The sequence below is a fragment of the Lichenostomus cassidix genome, chromosome 20, assembly GCF_008360975.1.
Source record: "Lichenostomus cassidix isolate B80296 chromosome 20, HeHo_3.0, whole genome shotgun sequence".
Taxonomy (NCBI): Eukaryota; Metazoa; Chordata; class Aves; order Passeriformes; family Meliphagidae; genus Lichenostomus; species Lichenostomus cassidix.
Window position 1 is genome coordinate 6,108,922 of NC_139500.1, and position 24,281 is coordinate 6,133,202.

The following is a 24,281-nucleotide window of genomic DNA, read 5'->3' on the forward strand; positions in this document are numbered from 1 at the left end:
AAATGGCTTTAATAAATGACAGCCTTCATCCTGGAATCCTTACATGGACAGCTGAGCCCTGGCATCCCTGAGAGGCAGATGAGGAGACCACGGGGAGGCTCAGGGCTGGGCTTTCTCCAAATCCTGGCTATTTTGGTGTTTAGCAACTCAAGACATCGAGATTTGACTCTTCAAAGAGTGAAGAGGAAGAAAAATATGGTGAGTATGGAAACACAAGGAAATTAAATGATAGGATCATAGTTGAAACTGTGGAGAGTGAGCAGCTGCAGGGAGCCCCACTCTGCAGAACAGGCTGTGCTTCCCTCCTGCACTGCCACACCAGTTATTTTGAAGTTTTAGGAACACCAGATTTTAATTAAGAAATCACCACAGGCATTCCTGAACCCAGATTTTTAATATTTCAGCTCCCAAAAACAGGAGCCAAATTTTCAAAAGGGCTCCCTCTGCGTCAGCTGGGGCAAGAACTTGACCATAATCCAGCAGCCAGTGTACCAGGCTGGTTTGATCCCACTTTTTCTGTCCATGGGAGCTGCTGGGAATGCAATGCCTAAAAGGCAGTGCCAAGGCAGGAGGGAACTGCTGGTGCTTCACTCCTGGTGGAATCATTTCAAATGCCACATGGCATCCCCTAGGCTCTTTCCAGGAAGGGTAGGAACAAGGAATACCTTTAAAACATAGTTCTGGTTCTGAACACATTTTCAAGTAGGAAGATTACATAAAAAGATGCTGAATTCATCAATGTTAGGTAATTTGAGCTATTAGATATTAGCAGTGGGATGAAGATTAGGGGCTGATCCTACCCAAACCAGCTGGGTCTATTCTTGGGCATTCATGGCAGCAAGGACTCTCTTACTCTAATGCATAATTCCTTTGCACCATCTATCCAAGATACTGCCTACATCAAAGGAAGACAACTTTCCGTCCTCCTGAAGTGTGTTCTGACCCTGATTCAGAGGAAGTAAAAAAATCACTTTAATATTAAGTCTCATGTAGCTTAAGTGCCAGTATTTCCCTGAAGAGCATGATCATTGAAGTTTTTACCCAGAATACACACACATTCTTTCACCAATAAATACTGAGTTCTCCTTAAAGAGCACAGGAAAGAGTCCTGGTATCCCTATGGGAGAGGGATGTGGTGAGGGCAACAAAAATACAAATACTCAAGTGGGAACCAGATGCTGAATCACTGGGAAGTTCAGTGAAAGCAGGATTTTAAACACTTAAGGTAGCTAAAACCACAAGATTTAGGATGCTTCCACCAAAAAAATGTTGGAATGTTTCTAGAAGGAAAATATGTTTGAAATACCTTCCTTCCCCATTTCCCTTCCAATGGAGGGACTTCTATAAATAGAACATAAAGTTCTTGGTCACCTCTACAAGGTTTAATAAGGATTAAATACTGCAGTGAAAGAAGTCAGAAAGAGATTCTACCTGGCACATGCAGAATGTGTGGGTGTGCATTTAATGGCTGCATATAAGATTATCACACACAGAGGAAATGAGTAATCCCTTCTTCAACCCAAAACACACGACAGAGACCACAAAGGGAGCAGCGTTTCCAAGAACTCATTTGCTCAGTAAACCTTTCCCCAACAAATGTATAAAATTCCTTCTCAAAACTGTGCTCATTAGCAGAGTTAAGAGAGCTACACCCTACCCTGCTCCAGCCTTCCTCCTGAACTGAGCAAGCACCAGAAGCAGCACAACGATGAAGGGAAACAAAACTTGTCAAGCTGGCCTTGCTTACACTGCCCAATTAGCAACCAGGTCTGTGAACAACTGGGTCACCTCCAGTTCATGCCAGCGATGTGTTCAGATCCCAGATCCTGCCCTGTGCCCTCAGCTATGTTTCTCCAGCAGTACTCATTCATTATGTGCCCCGCATAATGCAGGGAGAAGAATAACCCATGGATAATTGGATTGCAATCCATTAGCTGCCAGCCAGAGGGGAACTTCTTTCCATGGATTTCTTCTACTCATGCCTACACGTTTCTAAGTTTATTGTTTTAAATGTCACACTGCAGAACAAATGGCCACGAAGGTTAAAGACCTATTGAAATTTTCGGAGTGTATGTTCCACAGCTGTTCTCTTCCTTGAGCTGTTGGCTGAAAGAACTGCCTGAATCCCAGCGGTAACCAGCAGATCACATCTGGATAATTGTGTTCCAGTGGAACAGACAAAAGCCAAAATCCGTTTGCAGTTCTACACCATGAATTTTTATGGCTTATCTGTACACGTGTAGTCGTTCCTGCCATCCTTTCCTCTGCTCGGGATGAAGCGAGCAGACTCCATTACCAAAGATAAATAGCCTATTGCTAAAACCAGACTTTGGGCCAGATCCTCAGCTGTACCCAGCTGGGATGGGGAAGGGAGGAGGGAAATGGCGACCCAAGAGGAGCCAGTAACAGCTCATCAATCCTGGAACTGGTTCCATGCCAATCCCAGCATCGCTCGGAGAAGGCGATGGGCGGCTCTGAGTGCTGCCAGCTGGCTGCAGCCCCAGGGGCCATCTGCCAGTGGTGAAGCACAGCCTGTGCCAGCTAGGAGACTTCCCCGCTCTTCCAGGATGCTTAGGGAGGGTGGCATGGAGTCATGGAGGTCAGAAAGTCCCAAACTCCCAACTTCAAAGTAAACTCCATCTGGAAACTGCAGCTGTTCTTCGAGGGAAGTGAGCTGGAGCCTGGGATCGGTGCTTGGAGCTGCAGTCACAGACTTAGTCCTGTTCACGCCAAAGATTAAGTGTGGAAAATATCCCAATCCCACATTTTCTGCTCAGAATAACTCAGTGATCAAGACTATGCTTGCTATAATTCTGAACGTTCAGTCTGACACAAGGGTTCTCCCAGGAGAAACACTAACATGCCAAAAAACTGGAGGAGTCAGGGCTTGGTTAAAAAGCATTCCTTGATCTTCCACAATCCAAAAGAAGTTTAATTATTCAAATGCTATTTATAACAGCTACAATGGGATGCTAGCTGGGAAATGCATTTGCCTACATTAGATCTCCAAGATACCAGAAAGTCAGGACTTTTCCATGCCACACAAAGGCCAACTGAGAGCACTCACCAGGCTCATTTGTCTTATTATGTCTGTGAGGATCTCTGATCACCAATATGTGGTTTGCTTATAATTATGCAGATAGTAGTAAAAGAGAAGAAAATGGATAAATCACTTAAAAAGTACTGGCCTATGAAGAGTCATCTTCCTTTGCAATATTGCAACTCTTCTATCTCACACATATACTATTTCTTCAATGTTTTAAACCCCAGTTTCCCATTCAAGCTTGTGCAGAGAATGAAGTGTGCTGCTGCCAGAGGGAGCTTGGAAACACACCAGTCTAGATCTGGAAAAGAGTTGGTGACACAGTAAACTTCCCTCCCTCTGCACTCGAAGGATCTCTAGCAGGAACACCCTCAGGCTCCACTGTGACAGCAAATGTTGCCTCATTTCCAACAGAGAACAGGAATTAAGCTTCAGTGATCTCAGAAATATCTCAGTTCAGCCAATGGAAAAAACCTTCCGCTCAATAAAATCTATGTTCAAACAAGGAGGAACAAGTTACTTTGCTTACAATCATTATCAGGGTATTTTAAATAGTTTAATATTTCAAGATGAAGGGGCATAAGGTGGGGAAAAATGTTGGTGACAATGTGAAGAGTCAAATGCTGCAAATTGCTGTAAGAGCACATAACCACTGCCCAGTGAGCAACTATTGAAAAGAACCACTCCAGCACCAGCCCAGGCAGTGAGAAAGCTTTGGCAGCTGTGGCAAGTATAGACCTTATCCTGTGGCCACTACTGCAAGAATCTCAGTGGTCTCCATCCACCCCAGGAGACCTGGATGGCAGCAATCCAATGCCAGCATCCTGCCCACATCACGTTCCTCAGGCTGCCAGCAGAGAAAGCACATCAGCAATATTAGTGAGATGTTTATGGGACAAATGCTGGTATGGATGTGCTAGCTCAGATAAAACTGAGTTTGTTGCAAGCACAGGGAAAAATTGCTCCAACTCATGTTGGAAAAGTTTTGCAACTGGCAGCACTTTAAGGAAGATGAGTATGAAGATTAATTTTTTGTCAAGTCTTTCCAACTACTTACAAAAAAACGTCTTCCAAGACAAGGGATCAGATAAGAGTAGCACGAAGGGAAGGATTTTGTCATGTGCCACTGCAATTTAAAGCCACCTTCAAATTTAGGATTAGTTTAGAATCACGGCAAAGTTCTCTTCTGCACCTATCAGTTAGAGATCTTTAGCAGTCTCCAAGCATTACATGTCCTTTTCCTCCACCTTCCCTTTTGAATGGACCCAGCCACCAGCTCCCTCACCTCCTTATTTCTCAAGGACTCTGTGAGTTACCTCAATACCAAATAAGCCTTAAGTTTGGGTTGAGCTAAGTTAATTAAGTTCAAATAGAAAGTAGAAAAACAGTACTTAAAAATCTAGTACTGAAATGGTGTTGTATATATTAGGCAAGTGTTTGTGTCACTGGAGACAAAAGCCTGAGCTGCTCTATTTCCTCTCTCCACTGCACCCATATACAAAGCCTTCTAAAATGCAAACTCTGTTCCTTTCCACAAGCTCAGTTTAACAATTTTGACCTTTGATTTTCCAAAACTGCCTTCCAGTGCTTGCCCTGGAATTTTCCTCATTAAATTTTTAAATTCCCTTGATTGTCCCATTAGCAATTAACTGATGCCAGAAGAAGCAGTTTCTGTTTCATGTTTTAAACGCACGAAACAGTTCTTGAGGCAGACAATCCTGCAGGAAAAAAGGAGGATAAAAGCATGCCTTTGGCCTTGGCTTTTTTTTCCCCTTTCTTTCTAAAGATTATGCAGGTAAGAAAGGCAGGAAAATGAAGTTACTCACAGAATGTTTGTCTGGGGCGGGATCTCGGGGATGGTTTCCAGCATTAGATGCATGCATCTCACTGTAGTCCTGAAGCACAGGCAGCGGCTGGGGCAGGAGCAGGAGAAACCAGGCAGGAGGAGAAAATACAAAAAGCCTCCAAGAGCTGAAGGTTTGATCAGCATGGTGTTTGCTGGAGTGTATTTGCCTCAATTCTGAGCTGCAGGGAGCTGACAAAAAAAAGTTTCCCAGCCCTGAGGTCCAGGAGGAGGGGACTCATCAGCATGTGTTTGCAATTAAATTAAGGCAGTTTGACAGTCCAACCGCCCACCCTCTCTGCCATTCTGTACATCACTGGAGATCACACTGTCCCCACCCCTCTCTAATTGTGGCGCTGAAATACAAACTCTTCATGTTGATCTATTTTTCGCCTTGTTGCTTCTTTTGAGCAGTAAGTTAACTCCTCACCTTCTCCTCAGGCATCCATCTGAAAGCACAATTCACCTTCATGGAGAGCAACCAAAAAAATGACCCTGTGCTTCCAGGGCTCACCCGGGATGCAAAAGATCCAGAGCCAAGGTTTTTATGTCAGATTTTTTTGCCTTAGCACACTGCAAACTAAAGAGAGAGTCTTATCTAGCAGCCTGTCAAATGTATTGTGCTGTAAGACTTTTAGGATGGAGGCTGTCTCTTAGTACATGTACTTACAACATCAAGCAAAAATATGCCTCCAACTACTGATGTGGGCGTGGAATGGTACAGATAAGGGATTTTAAAATGGAGATCACTCACAGAGATAAATAACTTGCACAAAAAGACAAAACCCCACCCTGGAATCTGCAAAGTTTCTTAGGCAGAGTAAAAGCTGATTCATCTCAAAGACCTTTGACCAAGTATAATTTCTTTATTCAAGGATGTCATTTGGAAAAATGTCAGGATTTTTGAGAAGTTCAAGTCAACTGAGGTAAACAAACAATGAAATCGACTGTGTTTGAACTGTAGGAAATTCAGTCCTCCATTTGTTTCTCCCCACTGGATGATAAAATTGAGATGCAAAAGGCAGGATTTGTTTCCAGATGAATTAATCACCTCTGTAAAGAAGCTACAGTGAAACCAGCCTATCTTTGGGTTTCAGGTAATTACTACACAAAATCCTAAATGTGTGGGTTGAGCATGAGGGAGGCATTAACAGGCATTAGGATATATAAAGGTACTTGAAGAATTTCAAACAAGGCACCATCCCACATAATCTGGAAGATCAAATGATCTTCCCATCAGCCTGCACATCTGCTTTGTACTGCACACTACAAAATAATTAATGTGACATTAAGAGTGACATTTAAACCTTCCTGGTACAGATTCTCTGTCACTTTAGCATTTCGGGAGAGCGTTGGGTTTGGGGTTTCACCTAAAATTTCATGCCACAGAAGGTAAAAGGTGTAATGTTTTTTTCCCAACGATAAAAGAGAATTACACTGCAAGCTTTCTGCACTTAGTCCTCAGGCACTGTGCTGTTTGTTTGCCCTGACATCGCTTGGAAATCGAAGCAAGTTCACTGAACTCATGGTTTTGGGCAGACTGTCCTCTAGCGGCCACCCAATCCAACCAAAGCCAGGCCAACAACGCCTCACAAAACTGGTCTGTAAAAAGCCAAATTATCATCTTCAGCCTTTAGACAACAACTGACAGCTGAGATCAGACTGCTCTGGGTGAATATGAGATCTTTTAATTCCACTTTTGAGGCATTAAGTGCATCAGAAGCACATCCTCCGTGTGCATGAGGCAATGTGGGTGATGTGAAAATCTTCCTGCTGAAGTTCTCTGTTCTTCCAGCCTGACTGCTCCCCACATCATCTTCCAAAGCACACTGCACTCTGCAGGGACAGGGTAGCACAGCTGGTGGGAGATGTTCTGCAAAGCTGGGAAAATAAACAAAATTCTCTCTCCAAACCACGGTCAGTGTTTTGGAGCCATCGCTTTCCCTGGCACATCTGGCCACTTTGCAAATATGAGGATTTTGCTTTCTGCCTCTGTGGTGAATAATCTCTGAGCTCTAAACCAACCCTCTGCAACAAAAAAAAAACCCTTCCAGGTTTATTTGTATTGGGAACAGGAGAGCAGGGCCAGGGCTCAGTCCCATTTCTGAAAATCCCATTTCAAAACCCAGCTGTGCTGTAGGGGAGCAGCTTTGGGAAGGATTGAGGGGTATTTGCCCACTGCTTTGTAGGAATGGGATCAGGAGCCAGCTCAACAGATTTAGCAGAGCACAGGGAGTCATTTCAGAGCAAGAAGGCAAGTTCTGCAACCTGCACTTTTACTGAGAAGCAGATCTTCACTTGAGCTTCACCACGCCTGTCCTGCCTTGCTTATCTCCCCTCATGACAAATGGGATCTTGGTGAGAGTTATGGAACACCAGCCATCCCAGGCCCCTTACATTAATTTATCTTACTTTCCATCAGCATGACAAATTACCTAAAAAGGAGTGTGCAGCTCTGAGCAAGAAGCAAAACTTATCTCCTGAGCACCAAGAATTATGTCAACCCTTGCATCCCATGCTCCAGAATTTCCTCTGCTACACAGGCTTTTCCCACCTGTAGAAAGCAAGAAAGTTGTGGGAGCTCCCTTTTTTCCCCTTCACCCTTTTTTATTTTTAATTCTCACTTCTGTCTCTTTTCCTTCAGTAGAAAGATTTCCCTCAGGGGACCTTCCCCCTCTCTACACCCCAGGGAACTGTGATGTTGCACATTTTTACAATGAAGTGAACATCAACATTATCTGACAAATTTAATTTCCTCAATACCATTTGTATGACACATCCGTGGCTTTCCAAAGCAGAAAAGGATTTTCTTTCATCAAGCATCACGTGAAGGAAAACATTAACGTTGAACTAATCTCCTTGTGTAGCTGAGAAAAGGACATTTATCATACACACAGATGACAGGAAGAAACACACAGACAGGCAATTATCCTATGGAATGAAGGTTAACAGATTCATTTAATTAGCAGCAGCTGTATTTGCTATTATGATCAGATTCCTACTACAGCTGAAACCAAAATATTGTTTTCAATACTGGAGAAATGAAAGCCTTGAACACCAGCTCTTAAAAATCCACATTAATTAAACACTCAGACAGAGCCCAGGGGACAAGAGGGGAGCTGCAGTTCAGAATGCACAGAACAAACTCCTGACACGTTTGGTTTAGGCAATTCCCTGAAGTACAGAAATGGCCTAAATCACCTTTTTGGTATCAGTTGCTTACAGGTTGAACAGCCAGGGAAGTGAGTTCACTCTTTAACCCCTGTGACACATTAAATCTAGATCAGTTCTGTGTGTGCTGATCCCAAAAATCATCCCCCAGAACTGCATCACTTCAAGGTTTGGAACTCATCAGCTGGGCACCTTTGAGAGATCACATTCTGAGGAGTTCATCTAAAATTATGTACCTGCACCATATTATTAAGTGTTTTTATTCTGCTGTTTTTGTGTCTTGCCCTTCAATAATGGAAATAAGCACTTCCCTACAAAGTGATCTAATCATGACATGATGCAAAGCCATGTTAAGAAGGCTAAAAAGTCTTTACTGAATTTATTGATACAGAAACACTTATTAATAAAGTTTAAATTGCATAACACTTCTGCATGCCTCAGGCCAATTTAACTCTAACTTTTATACAGACATTTTTCAGCTTACACACTCATGACTAAAGCAGCTCTGAAGTTCAGTTCTTTTTGCAAATTTACTGCAGGATCCAAAGCTAAAAGGAGTCACATACAAAAAAAAGTGACAACTACTTAGAACACAAAAGGAAACAAAGCAGGTACAATTCCTAAACAGCTCACAGATCCATACAAACCCAGCTCTGCTCCAATCCCTCTGTTAGAAATGCCTACAAAACTACAGTGCAAGTGCTTGTGCACAGGGAAAATGTATTTACAATTCCCCTTTATTTACAGGCTATAAGCAATACTATTTCACAGTTATATTATACATAAAATTTCTACTATGTGTTTAGATCTGTGGTTTTTTTGGGGACAAGGGCACAATTTGACAACCTAGAACATAAATTTCCTGTATATATATATATTTATTTATTCAACTTTATCCAGGAAAAAATAGCAGTATTTATGCATCTTATAGAAAGCTACAAAAATCTAGCAAATGTAATAAAAAAGGCAAATCTGGTGAAAAATCTGATAAAATACCTTTTACAACTGGGGCTGAGATGGGGATAAAAATCAAACAAGGGATAAATGAAAGATTATCCTCTCTCAACTGGTGAGCTTTAACAGAATCTCTGCAAGGCTTACTAACAGGAACCTGAAGTTTAATGTCATTTTTAAAGGAACTGCTTTAAAAGTACTTTGATTAAACTGAAGGATGACCTGGTAGCCAAAAGCAGGAGCCACCCTGTACTATGGAGGGGTGTGGAAATTGTGCCACAATCCAGAAAGGCACATACCTGGCATGAAACCTCTTAAGCAGAATTTTCCAACAGATAAGAGGCCACAGCCCGTAGGGAAGCACTGAGAATAATTACACACAGATTCTATTAAGCCTCTATTCATCACCATATTCAGGACTTTCATGTGTAGAAAGAAATTCATGTGAGTTGCCAGAATTACACAATGGGGACATGGACTTTTTACAGGAAACCATCAGCTCAGTGGCCACAGAACTGCCCCAATGCAAATAAATCAAAATCCAAGGCAGCAAGATAGCTTGGGATACCATTTAGACCAGAAGTAGAAACAGGAAACCAGAGGCAAAACCCAGCCCATGACTGTGTTATGTGCCAGCAGCCACATGATACAGGAATATCAGACAATATTCCCAAAGATGCACAAAAATCCTGTTAAGCAAGGAAAAGTTCTCCACTTCAGGCTTAGACATACAAGTTATTCATTTATTTTCAAAGCCATGCAGAACTTTGAAACTGTTTTTCATGAAGCAAGTTGTGCAACTCAGGACCATTTGGCAATACAGTCTTCAATCATTCCTCCTCAGAAAATGAGGAGACAGCACACATTAAAAAAAATCAAAAGATATCAAAGTGATACCAACTTAAGTGCTTCTGATAGAGCAATGCCTTAATACAGCTTCATTACCTATTGAGAGAGAGCCTTTCATCATCCCAAACTTTAGGAGTATTTCACATCAACACCAACTCCAGCCCTCACCAGTTTAGGTAGACTTTTCAAACAGGCTGAACCAAGTAAACCTCTTCTAAACATGGTATTTTATCATCCACAGACATTGTGGACTCCCCATTCCTGGAACTGCTCACACCCAGGCTGGATGGAGCTGGGAGCAACCTGGCCTAGTGGAAGGTGTCCCTGTCCATGCCAGGGGGTTGGAATGAGATAGACTTTAAGGTCCCTTCCAACCCAAACCATTCTGTGATTCTATGATTGCATGGCATTTCCTTCCATCACCATGACAGAAAGACTTGGGAATAAAATTACAGCTCACCTCCACAGAACTGCAGAGTGCCAAGTCCCTCCATGTGAGCCTGCTGAAATTTCTATTTCATTGTTGCAGGAATAAAATCACCTACCAAGCTGAGCAACTTCATTCCACTGTGGAACACTTGTGCACAAGTTGTATTTTGGCCACCTTGCCACAGCAGGAGCACACACAGGAACACCTAAGAACTGCATCAGTTTGGCTTTCTAGACTGTTTTCAGGTTCTCCAGACCCTTCACAAAACTCTATTTGGCTGATTTACTGCTCAGACTGGTGCTCTGCACCTCACTCTGTTCAGCCCAGATGATCTGAGTTATCTCACACGACAGCAAAACCCACAGATTCTGCTTTCACAGTCTCCACAAACTCACTGCTCTGCAGCCCTTCTCTACCCTTTTCCCCAGTCAGAACTACTCTGTAAACATTTCCAGAGACAACAGTCCCAACCCTGACTACCCCTGCATCCTGCCAAAGCTAAACAGCTTTACAATTCCTCACTTGCCTCCACTGCTTTAAAAAAAAAAAAACCCACAAAAAACCCAACAACTCGTTCAGTAGGAGTTTTCCATTCAGAAAACCAGTATTTTGTAAAATACTGGCTTTTTTACTGAAAAATTATATATAGTTTAAAAGCAAAACAGACCAACCAAAATGGAGCTGATGCTTTCCTTCTCATTCAAAATCTGGAGGGTAATGTCAAAAATTCTTTCCTTTCTGTAAAAGTTGTGCTTTTTCAGGTTGCTGGAAGAAACAAGATTTGCCAGGTCAGGTTTTAACTAATAATCTTCATCCTCCATTAAACACACACCATGGCAAACACATGGCAGGTTTAGTGGGAGAGAACACAGACAGGAAGGGGAACTGCTTAGGAGATTTTCAGAACTGATACTCGGTAAAGCAGCCATGAGATTTTTAGAGTATCTCCTGCAGTTAGTTTCGAGGGAATTAAATCCTCCTTTCCATAAGCAGCTGAGCACTTCACCAACTTGCTTCCTAAGGAATCCCTGCTGTAGGATAAAACTATAGCACATGAGTGAGAAGAAAGAAGGAACTCAAAAAAGCTATAATGTCAAAGTTTACAGCAGCCACATTCCCCAGCCAGCCTACTGCCTCGGGTGTCACATTCGCAGGCAAGCAAGTGGGACACGTTTGTCAAGCCCTAAGGAATACTTTATTCTCTGCCTACTTCCCACTTTCTAGAAGAAGGAAAACTACTTTTCCCTGTAATAAAGCAAGTAATACTTTAAGGGGTCGGGCAAAGGCAGGCTCAAGACCTTTTCTCTCAAAAAGTTTACAGGAGGGTCAGGCTTTAGTTCAGAGGGTTTGCTGTCCTCCTCCTCTGGCCTCTCCTCCTCGATGTCCTCGCTGTTGTTGTTGTCGTCCGAGGGGTTGGAGATGCGGCTGGCGAACACCTCCTTGTCCAGGAACACGATGGTCTCCATGCGCCGGCGCCGCACGCGCCTCCGTTTGAACCTGGGAGGGTTCTTCAGCCCGTTCCCAGCTTTGCTCATGGCTTCCTGATGGATGATCTTCTTGATGGTGCCTCGGATGGCGATGCGAGCCAAGTCCTGCAGGCTGCGAACGGCCACGGGGGCTGCAAGCAAAGGGAACCTGTCAGCAGAGATGGAGAAACTCCCCCAAAAGTACTCCCACGAAAAGTCCTGTTTGCTCGGATTAAATCAGGCCATTTGAATTCCCTGCTGGGATTACACAAACAGCTCTATTCAGCTCCTGTCAACTCGGATAAACTGCATTGCAAGTTTCCAAACAAAATTTAATTGTGCGTTTCTCTCATTAAAAGATTTCCTACTTTGATTTCAAATTCTCAGTTATTCTGAGATGCACATCTTAAAGATTGTATGAATGCAGACTTACCGATGGGAGCTGTGACTGTTTAATGGCTTAGAATAAGGTATTTTCCTGTGGTAGATAACTAGACCTGAAACTTATTTAACACATCCATAAAATGATTTTTCTATTGTACAGTTCCTTCAGCTTTGCCAAGTTCTGGACTTACAAAACACAAGTACTATTTATGCTCTTCAACAACTGCTTCAGACTTAGTGGGTGAAGACAGGCTGGAAACCATTTTGTAGAAGTAATTATAGAAACATTACAATAAGTTACTGTATCAAAATACCTCCCACATTAATGGTTTGGAAGATTATTCTGTCTTCTGCACTTACTTGCTGCCAGCTCAGAAATGCAGCAAAAATTTAAAACAAAAAGTACTGATGCACACACATCCATGAACTAAAGTGAATTAAAAGCAACACAAAAAGTCCGTTCACTGCCAACAAGTGAGCTTTCCTGGGACCTGAATGAAGGAAGTAGAAAATAATTACATGTAATATGTGCAAGTCTCACTACAAAGTGAGAACATGCTGAAACATGCACTTATTGGACTTCCAAGCATGCTATGGACTGTTTCCTGAGCTCCTCTCTGTCCTGCAGACACCTTTCCAGGTTAAGACCAAAGCCTGACTAATCTCTTTATGAAAGTACCTCTGTCTTCATGTGTTCTTAAGAGGCCTCTTGACACTAAGGTCTTAATCTAAAGATTGGGGCCAATGATGTGACCTGCATTTCAAACTGCTAACCAAGAACTGCACAACTTGTATCCCTCAAGCATTCCAGGTAAAGGATAAATCTGGACTGCTGGGGGTGAGAGTCTTTGAGTAGATACAACATCTGTTCACAAGTACTGCTTGTGTATCTCCTCTCATTGTGGCCTGAGAACCATGACAGGATTCAGTCATTCAGGATTGAAACAGAATGTGCAAAAACAAGCACTAAATATCCTGCAAAGCCCAAGAACAGCTTCACAAGAAATCATTTGTGTTTAGAATGATGGCCCAGTGAAAGCACTCCCTGTATCCAGCAGGAGAATTGGAATTAGATGATCTTTAAGGTCCCTTTCAACCCAGGCCATTCTGTGAGACTGTGAGACTAAAATCTATTTTATGTAACTCCAATTCTTGCACAAGACAGACAACTGTTCAAAAAAAGGAAGCACTTGGAGTAGTTTTCTTTGAAAGGATTCCCAGGGATGTTACAGCTCCCAGCCAAGCAGCAGCAGGAACCTCCCCCATGCTCAGGAATGTCTGTACTCACGCAAGTGAACAAGCCTTGATTTTCCTGAATCTGCGTGGTTTGGCTGAATCAAAGGAGCAAAAGAAACAGCAAGAATCTTCTTTGTCTCCCAGGCAGAAGGACCAGTCCGGGTTATCTTAGTCAACTAAAGCAAAACAAGGAGATTATTATCTATTGTGGGACCTACAGTGAGATTTTTGAACAAAAAAAAAGATCTAACAAATAACTTTTCTGCCTGGACAAATTAAAGTACTGGAAGGTGCAACAGTAAAAGGTGATAAGGAGAAACAGTGGTGGCTTTTTGGAAAAAAATTGAGAACTCCTTGCAGGATTAGCCCCAAGTAACTTCATCTCCTGCAATAGAGCATGGGCACTGGTAATTTGGGTCACTCTGCCTTCCCAGATCTTCTTCCAATCTGGACCAGAGCAGCTGTGTGTGACCTCTGAGAAAACTCCTGAGTCACCATGAACACTCACTCCTGGAAAGGTCTGCAGATCAAATCTCCTACACCAACCTACTGCACAGCCTCTTACTGGGAAGAAACCCTGCACCCTGCTCCTCTCAAGTTCCCTGACACAGTTAAAAGGTCAGGCATTTAACCCACTTTTTATGAAAAAGATTCCACTGACACTTTTAAATAGAGACATCCTGCATGCTTTTGCACAAGCAAGTCAGGGTGCAAAATGTTGGGTGTTGTCACTAAATTAATAATTAAACAAAGCCTTGCTCACATTTCCCGCAGTGTAAAAGTAAAACTTCAATTAACAACAGATTGCAATATATGAAAGACTGCAGAACTACAAATTTCTTAAATATTAGGAATGTTCAGAGCTCAGTTTTCATTCATGGTGAAGACTGGTGCACTTAATTCTTTCTTCAGCCAGCTACAAGGGCAAGATAAAGAAACAGCTACTGAATAAACTGAGATCAGAATTAAGAGTAACTGAAATATGAGTAAAAAGGCACTCAACCTTCTCTTCTAGAGGCATGACAAGAATTCCCCCAACTTTCAACAGGTTCTTCATGTAGTCCTCATGCTCCTTCTGGACTCCAGCACCACAGTACACACGATCATACTGAGTGCAGTCTGGAGAAATCTCTAAACAATTGCCAATGACAAAGGATGGCTCACAAAATTCAAACCTGAAAGTGAAAAAGACTTGTATTAGACAAGAATACCACAATTTATCAAATAAATTATTTTCAAAATGCTGGCAAAAATAAACTATGAAAATACTTGGAAAAAAACCCCAGTTTTACAGTATTTCTCCTCCAAAGACCATCTATTCTAGACATTATTGTAACAGACCACAGCTAGAAGTCTCAAAACCACAGAACAATGAGGTCAGAATTCATGGATTAAAATCTCCAAAGGATAATGACATGTAATTTCATACATGAGCTGAAGGTAACTCTTCAGAACAAGCTATTTTTAGTCACCTGATGCTGACTCAGTTGTAATACACAAATATAAATATTAGACCTACGCTTCCAAATGTCAAAGTGTTTTAAGGACTGCACCTGGGTTTATTTTTGCATTTTCAAAAGCTTTTAACTGATTTTCTCAGATGTGGGGAATTGGAACCTGATGCTACAGAAGTAAGCTGTGCTGAAGCCAACGCAAGTTTTGCCATCAACTTCAAAAGAACTCTGATTTCACCCTTCATAAAAAAGGGCTTTTGCCTTCAGCATTTCTGTCTCAGTTTAACTAAGGTAAAATGAGTGATTCTCTGATGCTTCTGGTTTTCTTAAAAGCTCCAAAACTCCCTAAGTTTTAAGCCCTACACTTAAAAGCTGATCTTGATAGAAGTTGTTCAACAAATCCATTCTTTTACCGGTATCTTGAGTGGCAGCTCAATATAGCACCTATTTATTCCTAAACGCTTCCTGGAGCTTTCTGGTTTTGCAAAGAGTGCTGGACATTCAGAGCAGCCAGAGAACAGTTCCTGCACAAGCTGTTCTAGGAGCAGACATCACTCAGCAATGCCAATTTTCCAGGCATGTTGATTTCTGAATTCAGCTCCCTTTTGCTATATTTGTCTGGAGAGAGAAGAAAGTCTTCTTTAAAACATCTACTCGAACAACAGCAACGTGACTGAAAAAACCCTGTTGAGCACCATCCACGCCAGAAACTTTCAGCCTGCTGCCAACATGTAGAAAATACAACTCCCTCCTCAGTAGCTTCCCAGGGCAGCAGGAACAGCAAAAGGCTGAGTAACCTAAAATCCTGCATGTCTTGATTTTAATTTTCTCCCTCCCAGGAGAAGAGGATATCAAGTATTCACAGATGCTTTGCTTGCCCGTTTGAACAAACGGTGAAACTGATCCAAAAATGTGACAGCCACACTTTTATGGCTGAGGTTACTACTGGCAATGGTTATCTGGCTGGGAAGTTATTACTTGTGACAGCAGCAGAATGGAGGGTCTAAGGAAGAACATAAATCATATCCCAGGCAGTTTTAGTACCAACTTAATCATCATAAAACTACCTCCATATTTTAAAATGCCATTTTTCTTCCTCTCAGAAAAAACATATTAGGCCACCACAAAAACCAGTTCATAGTCTCATCACCATGCAGGCTCTCAGATCACAAGCACAACCAAGCATTGTTATTTGCAAGTTTTAAGCTGCTGCTGCAAGTGCATTTAAAAATAAACAAACTTCTTCAGCTCCCTCTAGCCCTTCAACATCAGCACTGCTATTAAAAACACAGCAAACATTTCAGAAACTCCCCCACGACACACATGAGCTTCGAAGGTCACACACTGCAGCTCAGCAAGCCTAAGGAGCCTGAATCCTCAGATTACCCTGAATCCAGAGGGGCCACGTGGGAGCAGGAACTGCCCTGAGTAAAGCCAAAAGCACAAAATTAATCCCAACAGGCATTTTGCATTCTTACTTGTCAAAGCTGTCGCTTGTTTTAATGAAAAAGTCCAATTTCTGCTTCGCGTACTCGATCACGTCAGAGTGAAGCTCCACGCCGTGGTTCACACCAAAGGGACCTGCAAGTGCAGAACAACAGGCAATGACAACAGGCAGCAACACAAAATGCAGGATTAATTCATTTTGGGTTCCTTCCTCCAGCAGATTGTTCCATGAGTGTCAGAGGGTCAGTGTTTGTGTAGGGTCAGCTCTCTCACCGCTACAATGGGAATTGCAACCCTATACCTGCAATTTCTGGCAGCAAATGAGCCTCTTTTGCACAATTGATTCTAAATCATTTGCTCTTAACTATGCAGGAAACTTCTCTATAGGAGGGAAACACTGATGCCATTGCTGTGAAAGTGACCACCTGGAAAAAATTTCCAATGGTCTGCATGTTTTACCACATGTTATTTTTATACCCCATTGCTGATATGCTAAAAAACCCTGCAATTTATCAGGAACTGTCATCATACATTGTACCTCAATTAACAGCAAAAACATACTGCTGGAAAACACAAAATTTGTTCAGCACTCATGTTTTTTATTCAGAACTGACAGGGTAACTTCTGCAAGAAGAATATAAAAGCCCTGGAGTTACATATTGGTATTCTAAGTAATGTCGACAAACCTAGGAGAAAACCACAAGTGGGAGATGGGAGTGAGACTTCACCCTGAGAATAAACATCCCAGCAGTTAAAATTCTTGACACCCCAAAACTGAAGTTCCCTATAACCATTTGCTATCTACCATGGCAGCACAACTCTTGACTGAAACACTGCAAGGGGAATTTAAATTGTCCAACTACACTTGGTTGATTTGCTTTGTGCCACTGTAGATGTGGTCACAAAATCAGTTCTGCTGCACTCCAGTGTTTTCCAGGGAATATTCCCATCTGTGTGTTGGAGAGTTAGGAGTCAAAAGTGGATCTCAAACATGTCTCAGTCTAGACAGGACAGTGTGAGCACAAACCAGGCACAGAGCAGGTGCAGTCACAGCTTTTTGTGGATATGCTCAATCCCAGTTTCAACACTGTACTCCGGATCCTGACCTGGGGTTGTGCTTAAGGGGAAACAAACCCAGGTTTGTGCCCAGTCCTGCAGGAATCCCCTACAGCCACCTCTGGAACTACACTGGTGCCTGTTCTGATCTGCCACAGGAAACTGGATCCCATCCAGTTCCAGAGAGAAGGTTGTGAGAATCTTGATAAACTGCCGAGCTGGATTAATGCATTCTTTACTTCCCCAGCTACCTTCCAGCTCCATTAGTGGAAGAATGCCTCATCCCCGATTTCAAAACCTGCTTTTAAGGCTCTAACACAAACAGTTAACATGACTGAAAAGGTATTTACCCAGGATGAGTCCAACCATGGAACTCAGATAACCAGTGCCACTGCCAAGGTTCAGAAATGACAGCCCTGGTTGCAGGTCCAAAGCCTCCATCACCTCTGAGTAAATGCACGGTGCTGAGAGATGAATATTTCCGTGCTTCCATGCCAAGTCCTTGTAGGCATTGTCTTTGAACTCTTCCAGGTAGTAATCTGCCCGATCAATGGCTCGGAATGCCTGTTCCACCAGCTCTGTCCTGATGTACTGAGCCTCCTTCAGGTTATCAATTAATTCGTCGTTATCTTCTCCCGCGCTCACTGCGCCTCCCATCTTCAGCAGCCTCCTAGAAATGCTAAAAGTGAAAGAATAACAAAGCAAAGTGAGGTACAGAACACACACTCCAACACTAAATTATGCTGCTGTTTACGGAGTACTTTGGGAGAGGTTTTGACAAACTCCAAGGGCCACAAGCTCCAGAAAAAAACCTCACCCCAGCACTCCCGTCCCCCATCCTAACAGTGGAAAACAAACTGCAGCAGATCTGGCATCCAGTACCTGACTTCAGTGCAGAAAAAAAAAAATCACAATAGGCAATTTCAGTGTGCAAGGCCTGTCTTCAAACCCTCCCACCATTTTACCAGCACATCAGCTTTTCCACTGAACCCTTTTATAGAGAGGATTATTCCAGCTCCTGTGCTTATGGGTCATTTTTCACTGCAAGCCCAACCAACAGTGCCAGTTTGGCCTGTCTGTCAGAATTCTTGTCACACACAGACTTTCTACCTCTAACAGCATCAATGGCAACTGAAGAGACTAAGACACAGGCAGCAAATCCAGAAAAATCTCACATTAGTTTTCCTTTAAACGTGCATCAGGATGTTGATTGCACAGAGACTCAAAAACACCAACAAAACTGTGACCTCTCAACCTTGCTTACTTTGGCAAATGCACTTTAACAAATGCACTTTCACACAGCTCATCTCCAGAGCCTGAGCCACCACCATTAGTAAAGCACTTAATGACACAGACAGCAGCTCCAGAGAGAATTCCCATTGCAGCCTACAGGTTTTAAAGGAAAAGGTATAAGGGGAGAAGAACACTCAAAATTAACCTGGCTTTTTCCCCACTTCTCATATCTTAGGGAAAAAAAAAATCCTTTCCAGAAAGCACAACACGGTTTTTTAAACGTGTTTATTTACAATGCCTTTCCCTGCTCACAATAATAACTACGAAGCAGCAGCTTTGCAGCTCATTCCTGGCATCAGAAGATCTGCCTACAGCGAAATTGTTAGGGTTTATTTGTTACATTCAGAGAGAGCAAATTATATACTTTCATTTTCAGAGGAAACAAAGCAAAGCTATGGGACTCCAAGGAAATTTCACAGTTGTTCAAATAACACACCATTCTGATTACCTGTTGAGGCACACAAAACAGGATATTCTTAGGCAGGGAACTCGAGCCAGTTTTTAATCCATCCATGTCTCAAACACATCACTCCAGTTCAAGACCATTAATAGAACTTAAAATAAAATGCCACCCCTCCCCTTTCTACAGTTACTCCTTCATTTTCTCTACAAAAAATGGCTGTGTTTTATTACTTCACAGTGGGAACACATCAGGTTGAAGGCTCAGGTGGGTTAATCTACCAATTATTTTTTCCCCTCCTCTTACATACACAAACCTCATTAGATTTGCAACATAGGGTTGCCTGTATCTTTGGTCTTTCATTTAACATTCCATATTAAAATACTCTTTTCACCGAGGGTCTCGACTCCCTTGGCTTCCTTTTATATATTTTTGTTCTTAGGCTTCCTTCTTTCTTCCACTCTCTTCGCTATCAAAAAAACCCCAAAAACCCACAAAAACAAAACAAAAAACCCTAAGTGTTTAGATTTACAGCAAGAATAAGTTGTGCCTTTAACAGTGCTCCACTTTGGATCCCCAACAAATTCCTGCCGATGTACGCAAGCCCCACTGGGACAACTGGTCTGACCTGGTTTTAGCTCAGCTCCATGGACAACAAGTGCTCTTCCCTGTCCTACACCCTGGGAAACAACAACAAAACTGCTGGCTGACACATTTTCACAATGGGATCAGGGAATATCCACGCTGCGGCAGGTGTCAGTCGCTGCTGAAATCATTGCTTTTGATGGATATTAACCTACTTGCAATGAAGTGCGTGTTTTATAGGCAGAACTTGGAACTCTTGGCATTGAAATTCCTCTTCGCGTAATTCTACGTATTTGTTTAACTGTGTGGGAAATGGGAATCAAGAGTCTAAGTACGGCTTATTTCTATTAAACTTTTCAAAACAAATCCTCTCCCTCCGCAGCAAACCCAGGTGCATTCTCCTCGCTTTTAAGCCAAATCAGAGATTTCCCCAAATCCGAGCAGGGACAAAGCTCACATGCAAAAATCGGGCTCGCCGCCCTCAGCAGAGACACCAAAGGCACCTCTGAGTGTCGAAACCCTCCCTCGTTGCCATCTTCCCCTCAGAAAAACAAACAGAACACAAACCAACCCCTCAGCCCGGCGGGAGGAGCCTGGAACAGAACACCGGGATGGAGCGATCGCTGCCCCGGCACACCACACCGCTCAGGGAGAGCTCACAGCAATGCACAGACATGCAGCTCTGCAGGGCAATCCCTGCTCTGACACAGCACGGCAAAGGAGAGCTTGTTCGGTGATTTAAGGCAAAACCGGTACCTCAGCGCTGCCTCGGCTCCGTTCGGTTCGGTTCGGCCCGTTTCGGTTCGCCTCGGCTCCGTTCGGTTCGGCCGCGTTCGGCTCGCTTCGGTTTCGCTCGGCTCCTTTCGGCTCGGCTCAGGCCGGCGCGCTCGGGACGTAAACACTGCCCAGCTGAGCGCCGGCCGCACCACTGCGCACGCGCGGAGCGCACCACCGCCGCGGGCGGGGGGGGGAAGGGAGCACACCACTGCTGCCCGGCGGGGGGCGCTGTGTGGGCTGTACCACGCAGAGCCGGCGCGGGGGGGGCAGGACTGTACCACGGCTGGTTGCGGGAGGGGAGTCCGGGGATGGAGCTAGCTGGAATTGTTTCCATCAGATTCGGGGAAATCTTCCAGCAGCTTCTCACAGAAGCCTCCCTTCTACCAAAACCTTGCTGTGTACACTCAGTGCAACGTGCCAGGCCCAGACACAGACTGGGACCCTCTTTTTCCCCATCTGTCCCATCACACAGCTCCTGGGAACATCAGGCTTGGGAAAAAATGGGAATTCATGAGAAAAACAAAGATTGCGGTGGGAACTGGTTGATAGCCTTCATTTTGAGGCCATGAGCACCCAGTTTCAATCACATGGTTGGATTAATCTTGATAATTTTTTTTTCCCCCCTACAATGTTCAATGCCAGATGTGAATTTACTGAGGGATAAATAAGTGGGATGTAAATTCACCTGATTCCAAGGGCTGGGAATTGAAAGAAACATGGAATAGCGTGAAACATCTCAATATCTGGCTTACCCTTCGTGTAGTGAAGTATCCCTGTCCCATCACTGAGTGTTAGGCCACTAATTTCAATTTTACACACCCAGGTGAGCTCCTGCAGTGACACAGGGAAAAGGTGTCTCCTGTCACCTGTCTGAGAGAAATTATCCTGTATAAGTGTGTGTTTGTTTCCATGTGCGAGTGACCCACCCAGAACTGGCTGATGCTGCAGATGAAATAAAATTGTCTGGACTGGCCTTGCATCTAGGACTTCCTGAGGCTGCAAAATGAGAAGGAATGACTGCAACAAGACAGGAGGCTTCTCGATTCAAGTTGTCTGGGGATGAATTGTGAAAAAAAAGCTGCCTTGGCAGACACAACACGCCTGCAGTGGGAAAAAAAAAATAAGAATTACCCTGGTAAATGAGACTCAAATAAGAGAAAGTGAATCAGCATCCGAGATTTATTTATGCTTTAAGGTGATTATCTCAGCTCCCCTCATTAACGTGATAACAGCAGACTCTGCAAACAGGCGCAGGGTAATACTGTAGATGTCTGCACTTTCATTTTGCAGAAGACAGCTGCCTGGGAGAATGGGATTATTCGTGGAGAGCCAGCTCTGAAACTCCTCCTTGCTGATTCAACCAAAACAGGCCGTGGTGATTGCTCTCTCCTCATCTTTCATAGGGAGAACGCTCAGGGATAATGGCAAAGCACTGGAAACTGCCAACGCAGGACACACAGACTCCTTGCACGTGTGCTTCCATTCAGCATCTGCTCCCCTTGCTGCTGGAATCACTTGAAAAACTGCAGTTGGGTTTTTGTTTGGTTGGTTGGGGTTTTTTTTTGTGTGGAAAAGATGGTTAAAATAAAAGCCGGGTGAAAGGAATTTTTTTGGGATTATTGCTAAAGCAGCTGTGCTGTCAACAGAGAGCTCGCAGGGGTAGAGGGGAGCACTGCTTGTGCCTCTTTTCAGTCCTCAGGAAGCTCTGAAAGAGCCTGAAGAGTGTTTAAGGGATTCCCTTGCTGGAAGAACCTCTGTGGGTGTCAGAGCATGGGGGTTCAGCTCTGGAGGATACCAAAAATTGCCTGAAAGTATTGCAAAAATCCCCAAAATTAGGGAAAAAAAATAACTGTTTGGTATTTTGTGATTCCACAGGTCCCTAATTGCTGATTCTTTGTGCTCCTTCTTTCTCTGCTCTTCACAGAGACCTTCCTTTGCTCCTTTACAGCTCACTGGGGAATTTCTTTGCCAGGAGTTCCAGTCAGCAATAGATCAGTGATTCTTTCCTGTCTGCAAACTCCTGTGAGCAGCTGTCCCCAGCTTGGAGAGCCACAGCAGCCCCTGGCAGGGGAAAAAGCAGAGTAGGATTGGGAAAGCAGGGGCTGGTGGCACTGAAATCCCAGCGTTTCGCTCTCAGCCAAGCACCACAAGGTGTCCCCAGCAGTACAGGCATTGCCGAGGGGTTCAGAGGTGACATCTCAGCGTCTTTTGCTGGGCTGGGGCAGGGCAGGGACAAGTCCCTACCATCAGAAACCACAGTCTTACCAGGGAGAATCGGTCTCCATCCTCCATTAGCTGAGATAATTGCTGAGAGCGAGCAATTTTCACAAGGCCAAGCTGAAGCCAAGATTTTTCTTGCTTTTCCTTGTCTTTATTTCCCTGTGTTTTGCAGCTTCTTCCTTCATTTTTTTTTTAAAAACAATTTCTTTAATAAATATTTTCAAAAAAACAGTCAGCATGAATTAACTTCTGAACTCTCAGTGATGATGAGTTAAAATGAGATGGTTTTATTTGTTTGGAAGATCAAACAGTAAAAATGCATTTTAGCCCCCAAGCCAGGGCCCAGCAGACTGAGCTGACCTGCAGCCTGGCAATACAGATGGTTGCTTAAGTCAACGGGGTAATTAGTGAGTGACAGGAGGATTCACATAAATTAAGAGCTGGGGGAGTGTTAAATCATAGGGGTTTATTTTCACTGTTTTTTTCATTTTGTAAAATATGCTGCGTTGCCTTTTCTGTGGTCAGTATATGCATATGCACACATGTGCATATATGCAAATACATCCAGACATATGCATTTACACTGGAATTAATATTAACACGCTGACAGCAAATCAAATCACTTGGGATACTCCTGCCCATGCAAAGGAGATACATATGTGTGTATATACCTATATATATATATAAATATATGTGTGTGTGTGTGTGTGTGTGTATGTCTGTGTGTGTCCTCTTGCTTCACTTCATCTCAGGGCTCTGTGAGTAATTGCTGAAGCAAGAGGAAGAACATATGTCTTGATTTCCACTGGATTGCACTGTGCATAACCAGTGCCACATGGAAAAAGGACTCCCAGAGCCCTGGATTCATCTCACTTAAGTGTGTCATCAGAGCAAGGCAGCGAGGAGATGGTGCAGCCTGGCTGAGAGTGGGAGAAGGTGTCACCACAGACCCCTGACAGTGGGGACATGAAGGTGTTTCATCTCTTCTTGGTGCTGCCAGCAGCACCAGTGAGCCCAGCTCTGTGTCCTGTCCTTGTTGTGGCCCATCTGCCATGATTTACGAGGCAACTGCCAAATAAAAATCTCAAAAATCAAGCTTTTCATAGTGGTGGAGGAGGAAAATGATTCCCGGATCTTTCAAGTGATTCATGGATCAGATAAAATCAGTGGATTTTATGGATTTATAAATAATAAAAATGCAATCAGATGGCAGCCATATCATACTTTCCTGCTGTGCCTTTGCAGTCCTGCATGTCCTACCTGCAGACTCACCTGCTGGGCTGAGCCAGCTACATTTGTCCCCTCAAAGACCATGAGGGTTCATCCATCCTGCTCAGAAGGCTTTTCCAAAACCTCCCTCCTCCAGCAAAAGGAAAACATCTTCAGATTTCCAATAGAAATTTATTCCTGGCCAAGATGTGCCTTATTGGATCTCCCACCCGTATTATCTTCTAACATAAATCATTCCACTTCCTCCCACCCTGAATGTATTTATGAAAAGTAATCATATCCCCTCTTAACCTTTGTTTTTCTGGGCTAAACAAGCCAAGCTCTTTTAATCTCCTCTCCTAAGATAGGCTCTCAGTTCTGCTAATCACTCTGCCAGTCCTTCTCCGCACCTGTTCAAGGATAAATTAATCTTTTCTTTCTCCAAAGAAAGGTCCCAGAACTGCA

At 43.4% G+C, this 24,281-nt stretch overlaps 2 protein-coding genes and 1 long non-coding RNA gene across 7 annotated transcripts in view; 1 reads left to right on the forward strand and 2 right to left on the reverse strand.

Moving 5' to 3' along the window:
- LOC146428626 (peroxidasin homolog) overlaps positions 1–5,122 on the reverse strand; it is a 42,295-nt gene extending 37,173 nt beyond the window's left edge. The window contains exon 1 of the mRNA XM_085078909.1: positions 4,870–5,122. Coding sequence (XP_084935035.1) covers positions 4,870–5,033 — 164 coding nt within the window. The 5' untranslated portion in view covers positions 5,034–5,122. The remainder of the gene's footprint in view (positions 1–4,869) is intronic.
- A 3,285-nt stretch (positions 5,123–8,407) lies between these two features.
- On the reverse strand, positions 8,408–20,490 carry PCMTD2 (protein-L-isoaspartate (D-aspartate) O-methyltransferase domain containing 2). Of its 5 annotated transcripts, none has more exons than XM_085078883.1 (6): positions 20,367–20,490; positions 17,683–18,011; positions 16,309–16,411; positions 14,380–14,551; positions 13,429–13,552; positions 8,408–11,908 (listed from the first exon to the last, which is right to left on the reverse strand). In XM_085078883.1, the coding sequence occupies exons 2-6, from the start codon at positions 17,987–17,989 to the stop codon at positions 11,526–11,528; spliced, it is 1,089 nt and encodes a 362-aa protein (XP_084935009.1). In that variant the 5' UTR covers positions 17,990–18,011; positions 20,367–20,490; the 3' UTR covers positions 8,408–11,525. The 5 variants fall into 5 exon arrangements, with proteins under 5 accessions (XP_084935009.1, XP_084935011.1, XP_084935010.1 ...); XM_085078885.1 differs by having other exon boundaries at positions 17,683–18,002; positions 20,367–20,461; XM_085078884.1 differs by lacking the exon at positions 20,367–20,490 and adding an exon at positions 20,182–20,296.
- On the forward strand, positions 20,490–21,992 carry LOC146428628 (uncharacterized). The gene is made up of 2 exons (XR_014855899.1): positions 20,490–21,582; positions 21,678–21,992. It is a non-coding gene; the product is annotated as an uncharacterized LOC146428628 (long non-coding RNA).
- Positions 21,993–24,281: the final 2,289 nt, after the last annotated feature.

Coding starts and splice junctions, on each gene's coding strand:
- PCMTD2 (XM_085078882.1), bottom strand. CDS start 19,388: ATGAAAGACCAAAGATACAGGCAACCCTATGTTGCAAATCTAATGAG. Junction 14,552..16,308: donor ACAAGCGACAGCTTTGACAA/GTAAGAATGCAA, acceptor TTTCACTTTCAG/GTTTGAATTTTGTGAGCCAT. Junction 13,553..14,379: donor TCATGCCTCTAGAAGAGAAG/GTTGAGTGCCTT, acceptor GTTTTGCTTTAG/TTGACTAAGATAACCCGGAC.